Below are 12,031 nucleotides of genomic sequence, written 5' to 3'. Positions count from 1 at the left end.
GAAGAGTCTGGCCATACCATCTGTCAGGGACATAGCACATGCCTGGCCACACCCTTCCCAGGACAACAGTAGAGTAAACAGTGAAATTACTTCAGTGCAGTGAGAATTGCACACTTGAACATGAAGCAAAAATGATGGAAAATGGCAAAGAAGGAATAAATATTTGAGTAATGACAGGATTTAGTAACAGCAAATCCTCAATCAGAAGATTGCAGGCATGGAGAAATTAATGTTTCCTACAAACAATCAGCACTGCTTTCTTTTAGCCATGATCATAATCTTTTCCTGTTCCTATTTCAACTCAAAATACAGTCATATGTCATACGTATGTTTAAATCAAACCAAACTTAAACCACAGTAGTGTTAGATTTAAAAAATCTTCTTTTTTTTTAACAATTTTAATTCCTTTGCAAGGCACTTGCAAATAAAGCTGTCTTACTGATAGTAATACGATCAGAGAATATTTTTAACTTTGTAGGACAGTCACAAATGTTTTATTTTGTTGCTTAACTGGGTACTAACCAATTTATTCAACTCATTTAGTAAAATACTGAGGACAGCAGTCAACACCAAAGGAGATGAATTTGAAAATGGTAGTTGCACGTTTCTTGTTCCCACAGTAGTATTTTTAGATCTCTTTAGAAAAGTTCTCATCCACAGTTAACACAGAAACAAAGGGGAAAACTACTAAATCTTTCCTCTTTTATTTGGCAACAGTCAATGTGGGTTGGCAAACAGTAAAAGTGTGTATTGCTGGGATTGATTTGGTAAGAAGTGGAAGAGACACAGCCTGGATACTTGCCCTGGTCTGAGGAGGTTAAACCTTCTTTTTTACCACTTGTATTCTTTTTTACCACTTGTATTATCACAAAGTTCAACACAACAAAAGTTCCCATTAAAATATTTTTCTGTCATACATTAAAAAAAGCAAATGAAAATTGTCAAATTTTAAATAAAAATGTGCTGAAGGCTTTACACATCAGTGGGGTCTCAGCTTAGGCTATTTACCAATGCAGTAATCAGGCCATGCTTCAGGGTAACAATAAAGGAGCCAGTCGGTAGTGATATTCCAGTATTAACAAAAGAGTGTGAACCAACCATTGAGAAAAAAAACTTTTTCAGATGGAGCCTGGTTACAGCCATTTCTCATGAATAGATAGAGTTAGATGGGTTTCATATGACTCCAAAATGGTGTGATGCTGGTTCACATCCAAACAAAACATTCCCTGATATGAGGTGCAAGATAAACTTTTACATGTGTGCAGCTGCTGAAAAGGTCCTCTTTTCAGCATGACACTCATACTAAGTTTATTTTGAGTTGATGAAGGCTGATGGAGTTAAGTGTCATGTAGATGCTAACCCAGTCAAATCAAGAAGTTGGGGTCAGTAATGAGTGGTCCTAGAGTACAGGTTTCCTAAAGGGTTCTAAACTAAATTTCAGTGGTAACACAATTATGTAAATATAGGCCTTTGTTGCAAAATTATGTGGGGAAAAAAAACAGATCTCAACTCAAAACTAAATTTAATGGCTGTTTTACAGCCCTCAGCTACATTTCATAATCTATTTATTGTGAAACACTCTAAACTTTCTCCGCTTCAGGCCCCAAATCTTTTAAAGTGAAAATCATGGGTTTACATTAAATTCATATTTACGTGTAACACAGAATCACAAGCAAAGGTTGCTTCATTTTAGGACCACCAATGTTGGGGGCCACTGGGCTAAATTACATCCATGCCACAAAGAAATTAAAGTAATCATTTTATATGTCACATGTGTCACTGATGTATTTGAATTTGTACAGTGTAGAAATAATAGTTGCACATGATGTTGAACTATTTGTGGACATGCAATTTGCTTATGATTAATAACTGAAGTGAGAGTGTGTGTGTGTTTTTACTTCACCTTTTATTCACTGAAGACAAGTTCGTCATAGTGTCACAACATAAGTGGCCTATATACTGTGTGTTTGGAAGAGCTTTCTGGTAAATCCCCAGTGGGCTGTAAATGTTCTGATTTTTCTGTCCATGTCTAATCTGTGTGCTGTTTTTGTGGTTGCAGGTATGACGGGGGCTGGACAGATGTGTAACCAACTCAAGGAAGCTTTTCTGTTGCGGCTGTTAGTCAAGGTGACTATATGATGATGAAAACACCAGACGCCTGCTCACTTTACTGGAAGAAATCCTGTGCATCTATCATTTGCTCAGTTCTCACTCTTAACACTGGATTGTGTGCATCATGGCGGTTTATTTATTCTACTTGTAATTATTCCCTATGTTGAAAGATATCTTAATACTATACTGTTTTTAAGAATATAAATTAGATTATGTGTTTTCCGGAAAAATGTGTGGGCATGCTGGAAACAGCTGGAAGTATTAGAAAAACTGACATTTAAACATTTGCTAAGGTATTTATTTTTGCTGTTAACTGATCATATGATTTATAATTTGCCATATGATGCTTCAAAATAAGAAAAGAAACCAAAACATAAAATGTAGGAGTGAAAAATAGAGGTAAAAATGGGAAAATCAAAATAAAGGCAAGGCTGTATCTGTAGATAGGTACGGAATAAATTAATGAGTTAGAAAGGACAAAATAAAATGGAGAGGAGGAGGTATCTGTGTTGGCAACATCTTTAGATGTATTAGGTCAGGACAACCTGAGAAAACCAGAAAAATCCATTTAACATTGACATGAAGAGCAAAAAAATACAAAATAGTAGAGATGGCAATGTATTTGTATATTTTAACTAACTAGAAGAAGTGGCCCTGCTTTGTTTTACCAAAAGTAAAGTCAGATGTAATATCAGTCAAATGTATCAAAGGTGGACCTCTTTGTTTACTACATCCATTGTGGCAGTAGAAATGACTAAATCCACAAGTGGAAGCATGTATCTGTATGATATGTAGTGATTATAAAAGTAATCAGTAATGAAGTATTAGTAACTTCTTTTTAATCTGCACAATCTTCTCTCCTTATACTGCCATTACTGTTTAAAAGTCTTCCTTTGAAGGACAGTGTTATGGCAGTTTACAGGTATGAGGAAAAGGAGTGGCCCAGGTGTTAATAAAGGGTTATTGTAATATTGACAATGAAGAAGGACTTCAGGCAAAATTCAAATACATACAAATAACCTGCTACGCTTCCAAATGGACTAACTGGTCTTAATACAGGACAGGAACCATGTTCAACAGGAACTATTTAACCTTTTCTGACTCAGCCAAGTGTTTATTTTAAACACAACTGGAAAACAGATAGAAGTCAGAAGCACTACTATAGTTTTTATGTTCAAAAAGCAAGTCTGTAAAATTTCAAATATTAAAAAAATGGTAATGAAGTGTCCCAGATAAGCTGAATTCAGCCAGCAGGCCTTGTGATTTAGGCTAAAAGGTGTGGAGGGATGATAAGGTGCTTATTGAGTCAGGACCTTGAGGACTTTCTATCAGGAAGAAATGTATGCTGAGAATTAGGAAGAGGTGCTTCGTGGCAGAAGAAAACACAGATAAGCTGCTGCTACCACACACAATAGGAGGACCCGGCCAGACTGAGACTTTAATTGAGCTCCCTCCCCTCTCCTCCTCCCCTCTCCTCCTCCCCTCTCTCCTCAGTCTCCCCCTCAGTCTCCTCCGGGCTGCTGGCTAACTTCTCGTCGACACGCCACTTCACTTCAGTTTATTTTGGACAGGATACGTCGAGCAGCGAAGACATGGCTGGCCTGCACACAACGTTTCTGCCGCTGTTTCTTCATCTCTGCCTCCTCATCTGTGGCGGTGAGTTAAAACTGTGCCAAATTCGCTCGTTTGTCATTTTAAACAGGAAAGTTTAGGAAAGGAGAAGAGCTGTCGGGTTTGAATGAGAATGCAAATATGTGGCTTTTCTTGGATGCTCCGTTCGAATATTTCTGACATTATCATGTTTTTCTAAGTTTGATCGACCTAAAACATGTTTTTTTTGTCGAGTGTGCTTTAAATTCAGACCTAAGTTATCATGTTAGTTGCTTTTTTTTCGGTAATTCAATTTAAAGCTAATTTGCATAGAGAGAAAAGCCTGTTAAATTGGTGTGAATTTTGGCAAATTAATTTTTTTTTCACAATGTCAGACCCCATTTTTGTTGTTTTAGTCGAAAAGTTTCGCCGTTGGAAAGTATTCTAAGGTGTAATTAGTTAATGCGTAATTGAAGGTCTTAACGGGCCAATTAACCGAATAACACGGACCATGTGTTGAGCACAGACATGCCTGTTAAGGGTGGGTTTTTTTAAGGCTTGTGTTGCAGGGCAGAATCTGGAGAAGTTGTTAAAGGTTTTATATGACTGCTGCAAACATCTAAAACACCACAGCAGTTTATGTAGACCGCAGGACCAAAGTTAGCCGAGTCCCAGTTCCCAGGACAGGAGGAGCATGGTCATTTCTGGGTCTTGGTGATGTTATTCATTAGTTAAACCAGACAGTAAACGCAATGTGCTGGAAGAGGTAGGTTTGACACACATTGTACAGCACTGGGATACTGGCCTACACCCGCATCTCCTCTACTTCTGTCTTTATGAGAACAAGTCGAGTTTACTTACAGATTGTGGGTTGTGGGTATTTTTGCAAAGACCTGACTCACACGATTTCTTCAAGGTTTGGAGTTGTTTGTAGATTCATTTAGTCAGTAGTGCAATATTTGTACAGCAACTAACAATGTCTTCATCCATGTTTAATCTGCAGTAGTGTTAGTGCAAATAGTGAAAAATGACCACGGTCACATGTATTGCCAAGAGATTTTTGTGCAGCATGGTAAGGTTCTACATTGTCTGCCTTATAACTGTATTTTGTGATTTATTGTTGATATTGTTGATGTATTCTGTTTGCACTTCCACTGTGAAGCACCCTCTTGAGGTGCTAATTGCTCTGAGATGTTTATAACGCCAGGCAGTTTTCATGGTTAACCACATGTCATCACAGAGACTGCCTGTTGGTGTATTTATATAGATATGGGTCAAATGGTTTCCATGAGACTAACTAAACAGAAAATTAAACTGAAATATTTGATTTGTTGGCAATGAATTTTGTTTTAATGTTATTTTACCAAGTTTGGACCAAATCCAATATAAGGTGAACTCAAAGATGGTCAAAGTAGTCTGGGTGCCACACTGTGCTCTGCAGTTCAGGTTCAGTTTCTTTTTTCATCCCATCAACATAATGTTATAATAATAATAATACCTTTATTTATAAGGCGCCTTAGGAACAGGACATACAAACATTGATTCAAATAGTAAAAGAGAAGAATTGCAAATCTTATGTGAGTCGATCCCCCCCTCCTGTACCAGTTAAAGTCAATATCATGTTCACTGTGATGGATTATCTAATTCAAGTAAGCTTTACTGGACACAATTAAATGGGAGTCTTTCTTTTTTCCATGTAGCATCTCACAACAGGCCCACACTCACTCTGTCCTAACCTATCCCTCTTTTTCTCTAAAATCCCTGTTTTTTACTCCATCATCCTTGTCTTAATTGGGTTACCTCTGTTTAATCCTCATCTCCCCTCTGTATTTAATCCACATATCCCCTCTACCTCCTTTGGAGATAAAGTAAAGCTGTCTGTTTTTGGATTAGGTTGCTGCCCACTGATGGTAGACCCCAGACCATTTAAGGTCTGTAAACTACGTTCTGTCAAAACTGACCTGCTACCTAATGGACCTTGAAGGGCACTTACCTGAATACAATTTGAGGCTAAAATCCTTTCTCCTACATGGAAATAAACCCATCCTGAGTATGAGAAGAAAGCTAAACATGTAGATTAGTTGATGCATTGTGCACCAACTACTATTGATTTCAGAAACCAGTGTTCATCAGTATGATGGTCATGTTGTGCTGCAGGAATGGGCAAGTGGTCTGGGCAGGGTGGTTGTGCAGTAAATCAGGGCAGTGGCAGAGCTTTTACAATTGCATCTACAGAACACAAAGTAGACATAAAGGACAGGCTTAGTTAGTTCACGTGATTGTAAAATATTTTTAATCAAATAAGACTTTACCCTTCAGTGCGATTGAAGGCTCTAAGGGAGCTTTAAAATCAATTTTTTTGTTGTAAAAAATCTTTTGCAATTAAACAGTGAGACAAAAACCCATATAAACCAGATGTAAGCCAAATTAATAGCATAGCAGCTGTAAAAAATTAACATCTGTCTAAAATTTGTATTGCCATGAAGCACCACAAACAAGCATTACAGGACATGTGGACATGGTGTTTTAAATAAACCATGTTATGGCCTAATTGGCTTTAAAGCTTGGTGGTTTTCTACATTTTCCTTATTGTTGGTAAATCCCTTGAGAATACTTAAAGCAACATTAAACAGATTTCACTAATAAATAGCCAAAATCTGTGTTGCCATACTCTCATTTCTCATTTCCTCTATGCCATAAACCTTCATTGTAGTTTAAAATCTATTAAAACCTCAAAAGTGTACTACACATTAAAAAAGACTGACGTTTGTTCATTATGATGACTGTAGATTATTTTGAGACTGTCATTGTACACAATACACCTGCTGCCTTAAATAGCTGATGAAGCACCAAATGTAAATTAATCCACAGGTGACAATAGTCTAAACACACTATTTACTTTTAACATTACATAAGTAACATTTGTATAAACCTAAAGTGGCCAGGAGGAAATTATTGAACATCAAGAGTTAAGCTGAAATTTTGTCACTTTTCAGTTTATGTCTTATCTATGTTTGTCTGTTGATACAGCTGTATCTCATATCAGTTTTCCAATTCACAGTGGTTAAAGATTCCTCCTCTAGAGTAAACACAGTACACAAACCAGTATACTCCATTTGTCAGTTGAACTGGGAAGGGTACCTCAGGCAGGGACAGAAGAAACTGAAAGTGAGATGATATACAGGTACGTTGACATTGTAATGGTGTTTGGACAGAAGTCATTTAAAACAGGTTTGGCAATCACTCAAAAACAAATATTGCACTTATTTAAGTACTTGGCATAGTTTTTTGTTTGTGGCACACAAAACTAGGCACTCAATATAGTTTAGATAAGAGATCACATTTAGAAAGACTGATAATCTAAATAAATACTAAGACCTTACCGTAACTGCAAATCTTAATGAGACAGTTAGATAGTTTTTGACCACAAAGTCAAACTCCATTAAGAGGAAACTACACTTGCTGCAACATGAAAATAAATTTGTAGTAGTATAACTGTGCCATAAAAGTGCTGTGTGTCGAACCACAGCACTTTTTGTGTTGAAACCAAGTTGTATAATCTATCCCAAAGTTCATGTTTGGCTGTGAGTGTTAAGACATAATTCATCTTTCATTATGAGCAGGTAGGAAATTGTGTTTTTATAGTAGGTAAAGTAGTACTGAAATCTCCAAAACAATGAGTTATAAGGTATCCCAGTGAGTCAATCTTGTGTGTAAATAATAGCCGGTCTCTCCTGACCTCTTCTTCATCTGTCTCTGTGGCTGAATGCCTGATATGGCTTGCTCTGTGCTGCTGCTCAGCCTGTCTGGATGGAGCAGGAAGTATGCAGCTGTTGGCCGCAGTTGTTCATGTGGGATTAGTGCATTTGCCTGAGTGATAGCTAGGCATGACAGCCATATAATCTAATGTATTGGCTCATTGTTTTCATTAAAGAGAGTGTGTTGTTTGATCCCTGTGGTATTATAATGGTGCCTTGCTATAACATTAGGCATATGTAATCTCATTCAGTTAACATGTATGTAAGTAAAAAGAACAATCAAATACTGTACATCCTTTTGAATTACCTCTATTTATTTCACTGACTGAATATTTTGTTGACTTTCATACTTCTCATGCTTGTGTATGTCTGCTTGCATCTGACTTAAAAAAAGACACTTGTGTCGCAGTTTATTTTAGGTTTAGACTATACATACAATACATAAATGGAACATACAATACATAGATGAAGGAAAGATCATTGGTTCAGTCTTGGTGCTGCAAAATCATTTTCAGTCAACATGTTCAGTGTTTTACCATGAAGAACAATCTCTAAACTTCATGCTTTGATTTGCCCTACCATAACATTAAAAATGTTAATTATTATAGTTAAACAACTACTAATAAAAATGTTTATTGCCAGGAGCAAAAATTGTAGGAAAGCAAATGAAACATTTTGCATATATTTGGTATGAAGCTGCTATATTGACACTGAACACTTTGGAGATACAATTCAATATAACAAAAATGTAATTCATGCAGTATAAAATGTATTTTCTAAAAGAAATCAATTCTATGTTCTGTGTAGGGCTAAGCTCTTTTTGTGTGTGGGGGGGAAAGTAGGGTGGGTCGAAGGATGTACCAACACTACAGGCTTGATTAGGCTACATCTTTATTTAATGAAAGGGTGACACAATTCAAAGCAATATTCATCTGTACAAATAACTTCAAGATTGTCTCTTTATATCTTCTAAACCTCTATACAGACCTGCTGTAATTTGACTGAAAGTGTCCAAAAATCATTGTGTTTACATTTACCTTGTGCTAAAAGCCCATTTTTTTGTGTCTGTGGTAAAGCCTTTGGAAAATGAAGATCCAACATGGTTTGGGAAATCAAAGCCATAGCTGTTGAGCTGGCAGGGACAGAGCTGACAATACACCCTTAAGCTTAAAGTGAAGGGTTTTCAAGAGACTCATCTTGCATGTGTAGTCTATATGGATATGGTGTATGGTTGATATTTGAGTGGGATTTTATATCCAACAGCTGCCTCTGTCGTTTGATCCCTGTTCTTCTGGGAGGGAATTTCTTCTATATCGCCTGCCTTTCTAGTGCTGAAGAGCTGCCCAAAACATCCTTGACTGTTATTCAAAGCACATCACTGAAACATTGAAAAATCTATACAGTGAACAATGAACCCTAGAAAAGATAAGACCTGTCTTTGGAGGTGGAGATGGCTGTTAATGTAAACTCAATCAAGAAGAGGAATGTAGGAAATTACTCATGAGAGAGAGTAACATCCATGTAAATTCAGGGTGTGAGAACCTGTCATGGGGTAATGCTATAGCGTTAAACTCTTATTATGACTGTGTCAGGAGCATGAGTAATGCCTCCAGCACACTGAGGTTTTTTTTTTTTTGTATTTATTTTTAAAAAGTACCAAAGTTGCTGCAGGGTTCTACATCAGAGTGTTTTTTTTTCATCGTGCTGGTAGAGTGCTGAGAGGTTTGTTTCTTGAAAGCGTTGTAAATATTGGATTTGGATGTACTGCTTGCACTGGATTGATTGTTTGTATAGAGTGTTGTAAGGGTAGTGTGGTAATTGTATGGGTAATGTTTTGCTGTGTTGGATAGTACAGTTTTGCTACACAGACACTTCAAGTTTTTGCAGCTTTTTGTATGGATAGCCAGTCTTGCCTGTGTGACCGCAGCTGTCCTTGAAACTCCACACAGAGAAGAAATCAACATTTTCCTGCTCAGACAACCACTCCCACAGGGTCTGCATGTATATTATCACAGAATTAATAGTTGCAATGCAGTGGATACACAGATGTGACCCTCCTAAAAGATCTGTGGAGTAAGTATACAGATCCTTAATTTACGTGAAATTATGGTATGAAAATATGAAAAATAAGGCATGAGGACAAAAGAACTGTTGAATAAATGTAGTAAAGTAAGAACTACAACGTTTTCCTTTAAAATGCAGTGCAGTAATAGTAGATTGTATTTAAGTAACATACTGGAGTGAAGGTAGGCCTGCTTTGTTACTTTGCACATCTGGCACTGGCACATTTGGTGTTACACCACTGTCAATAGCACCATGTGGAGTCTGACTTAGGTGACAACAGAAAGAGCCTCACACATATTGTGACTGAGCAAACCCCATTGCATAAGTGCATTAAAAATAACCTATGGTTTTAATTTATAATATCCACGGTAAAGCATGTATCTGATTAATTACCACAAGGTGAAAGTATGATGTGATCAATCATAGTCACCGCTGCGGAATTGGACAGATCCCCATGTGACTCATCTCGTGATAAATTTACTTACTAGGTGATAGTGTATATATCCGTTACTGCTCTTTCTCTCTGAATATTTACTTTTGTGGTCAACCTGGTGTTTTGTTGCTGTATTTAGTCATGATAAAATATGTCAACACACTGCAATATTGTTAGGAGATGACAAATTTTTAATAACATTGCAAATTAGACTGATAGCATCTTGAACAATATAATGTGGTACAACTTTAGTGTACATACTACACTTAATTTTGTCATATCCATTCTGAAATAAAAGGTCTATAAGAAGAGATATTAAGGAGAGTATATTTAGATTTAGTTTGTTTTCACAACAGTAGCTATACCATCGAAAGAACATCTGTTGTCACACTTTCTATAGTGTTGCTCATCATTTAGGCTAATACTACATTTGCATGCATGTCTGAGACATGGATATATTTAGTGATGTGTATGTGGGTATGGAATAGGACAGTCCTGTTTTCTTTTAACAGAAGACATTTATTAGTATTTCAGTCTTTGGCAGATTTGACCATTTGTCTTTAAACTGTGCACAGACAAAACTGGCCATCTGTACATGACGTCCCTTCATATTTAGAAGGCCCATCTGTGGGACACATGGCACTCTCTTGGGCCACAGTCCAAGTCTTGGCACCACTCCCATTGGTGCCAAAGGGAGACTAAAAATGTGTTGCCTTCAGTGATGAGCCTCTCCTTCCTTCTTTTCCCATTTCTCTCCCACTTTGGTCTAAAAGCAGAGCTTAACTAGCAGCTGCACACACCTGACCCCCAATCCATCGGACACATTCTAGTGTGGGGGCAACAAGCAGAGGGTCGCATTACAGAGAAATTTTACACCACAATGGTCTTTGCCTCCTTCCCGCCTTTTCTAAGCCATGTCCACTCAAACACCTCTCTCATGCCCCCTCCTTTGCCTGTTTTAATTCAGTGGACACAGCCTGGGAATGTTTGCTTTGCTCTTGCTGTAAACAGTTCTTACCAAAACAGCAAGGACACACAGGGAGGAGATGTATGATAAAGGGAGAAATTAAGTCAATAAATCTGTGATATGGTGCTGGATAAAGCTCACCATCCTTCAACTACTATGATCATTGTCTGTATTAATCAGAGGCTTTGAATAAAATTTAAGTTGATGTTATTTATGATTTCTTAGTTAATCAAGCTTTGGCACATAAAGCTGGCACTACATGATAATACACCCACATGGGAAGCCTGTTTTTTCAGAACAGTTTCAAAGACACTGGAAGACTGTAAATCAGCATGGACAGGAAATCCTGATGTCAAATGCAAAACAATTCAATTTCAAACTAGTTAAGTTTTTCTATCTGTGGCTCTGTCCAAGGTTTAAAAATCATAATATAGATACACATGGTTATACCTAGCTGATAGTTTTGGCAGTTAATTGAGCCCATCAAAAATTTGACAAGCATAGTGGCACATCCAAATAGAACTGGATTATGCAGAGTTTTCCAAATCTTTAGTCCACTGGGCATAAGTTTTAGGTTTTGATATTTCCTGTAATTCTGCGACTGGATGCAATGTCCCCACCCTAAGGCCGGAGTACAATATTGTGAGAGGACAGCTAGCCATTATTCATAGAAGTTGTAAAAGGGTCTGTAATGAACTTACTTTTGATTGGTGGAAAACAGACATTCTCCTTTAAATCTTAGGGGCTTAAGGCGTGCATGAAATGTGACCACAGCACTATGTCATTGGTTAGAGGTTTTACTTGTATCTTTAAGTCTGCTCTCTTGTAATGAATATGAGATATGATTCTTTTTGGAACAATGTAGATGCTTCTGACTTCTCTTCAGTGTTTGCTCAAGGCGTCCCCTCAGACCACATCATTGTCCTGAGGAATGCTGAGTTCTCTGATATCTTTTGTTTTGCAGGGTTTATGTCACACTGCCAAGCCAACCAATATGTCAGTGTCACCTGGAGAATGCCTAAGAGCCTGAAAAAATATTTAGTGTGATATTTAGCTTATTACCTGGATTAGGTTGCAAAGTGATATCATGAGCGCACACGACAAAAG

The 12,031-nt window shown here is 37.3% G+C and overlaps 1 protein-coding gene across 1 annotated transcript in view; it reads left to right on the top strand.

Annotated features, from left to right (window-relative positions):
• Positions 1 to 3,646: 3,646 nt before the first annotated feature.
• Positions 3,647 to 12,031, top strand: part of mcama (melanoma cell adhesion molecule a) — a 39,544-nt gene continuing 31,159 nt past the window's right edge. The window contains exon 1 of the mRNA XM_026328601.1: positions 3,647 to 3,768. Coding sequence (XP_026184386.1) covers positions 3,705 to 3,768 — 64 coding nt within the window. The 5' untranslated portion in view covers positions 3,647 to 3,704. The remainder of the gene's footprint in view (positions 3,769 to 12,031) is intronic.

Source organism: Mastacembelus armatus, chromosome 14 (assembly GCF_900324485.2).
Source record: "Mastacembelus armatus chromosome 14, fMasArm1.2, whole genome shotgun sequence".
In the NCBI taxonomy this organism is placed as follows: Eukaryota; Metazoa; Chordata; class Actinopteri; order Synbranchiformes; family Mastacembelidae; genus Mastacembelus; species Mastacembelus armatus.
The sequence above is the reverse complement of the archived record's forward strand: the minus strand, read 5'-3'. Positions and strand labels throughout refer to the sequence as shown.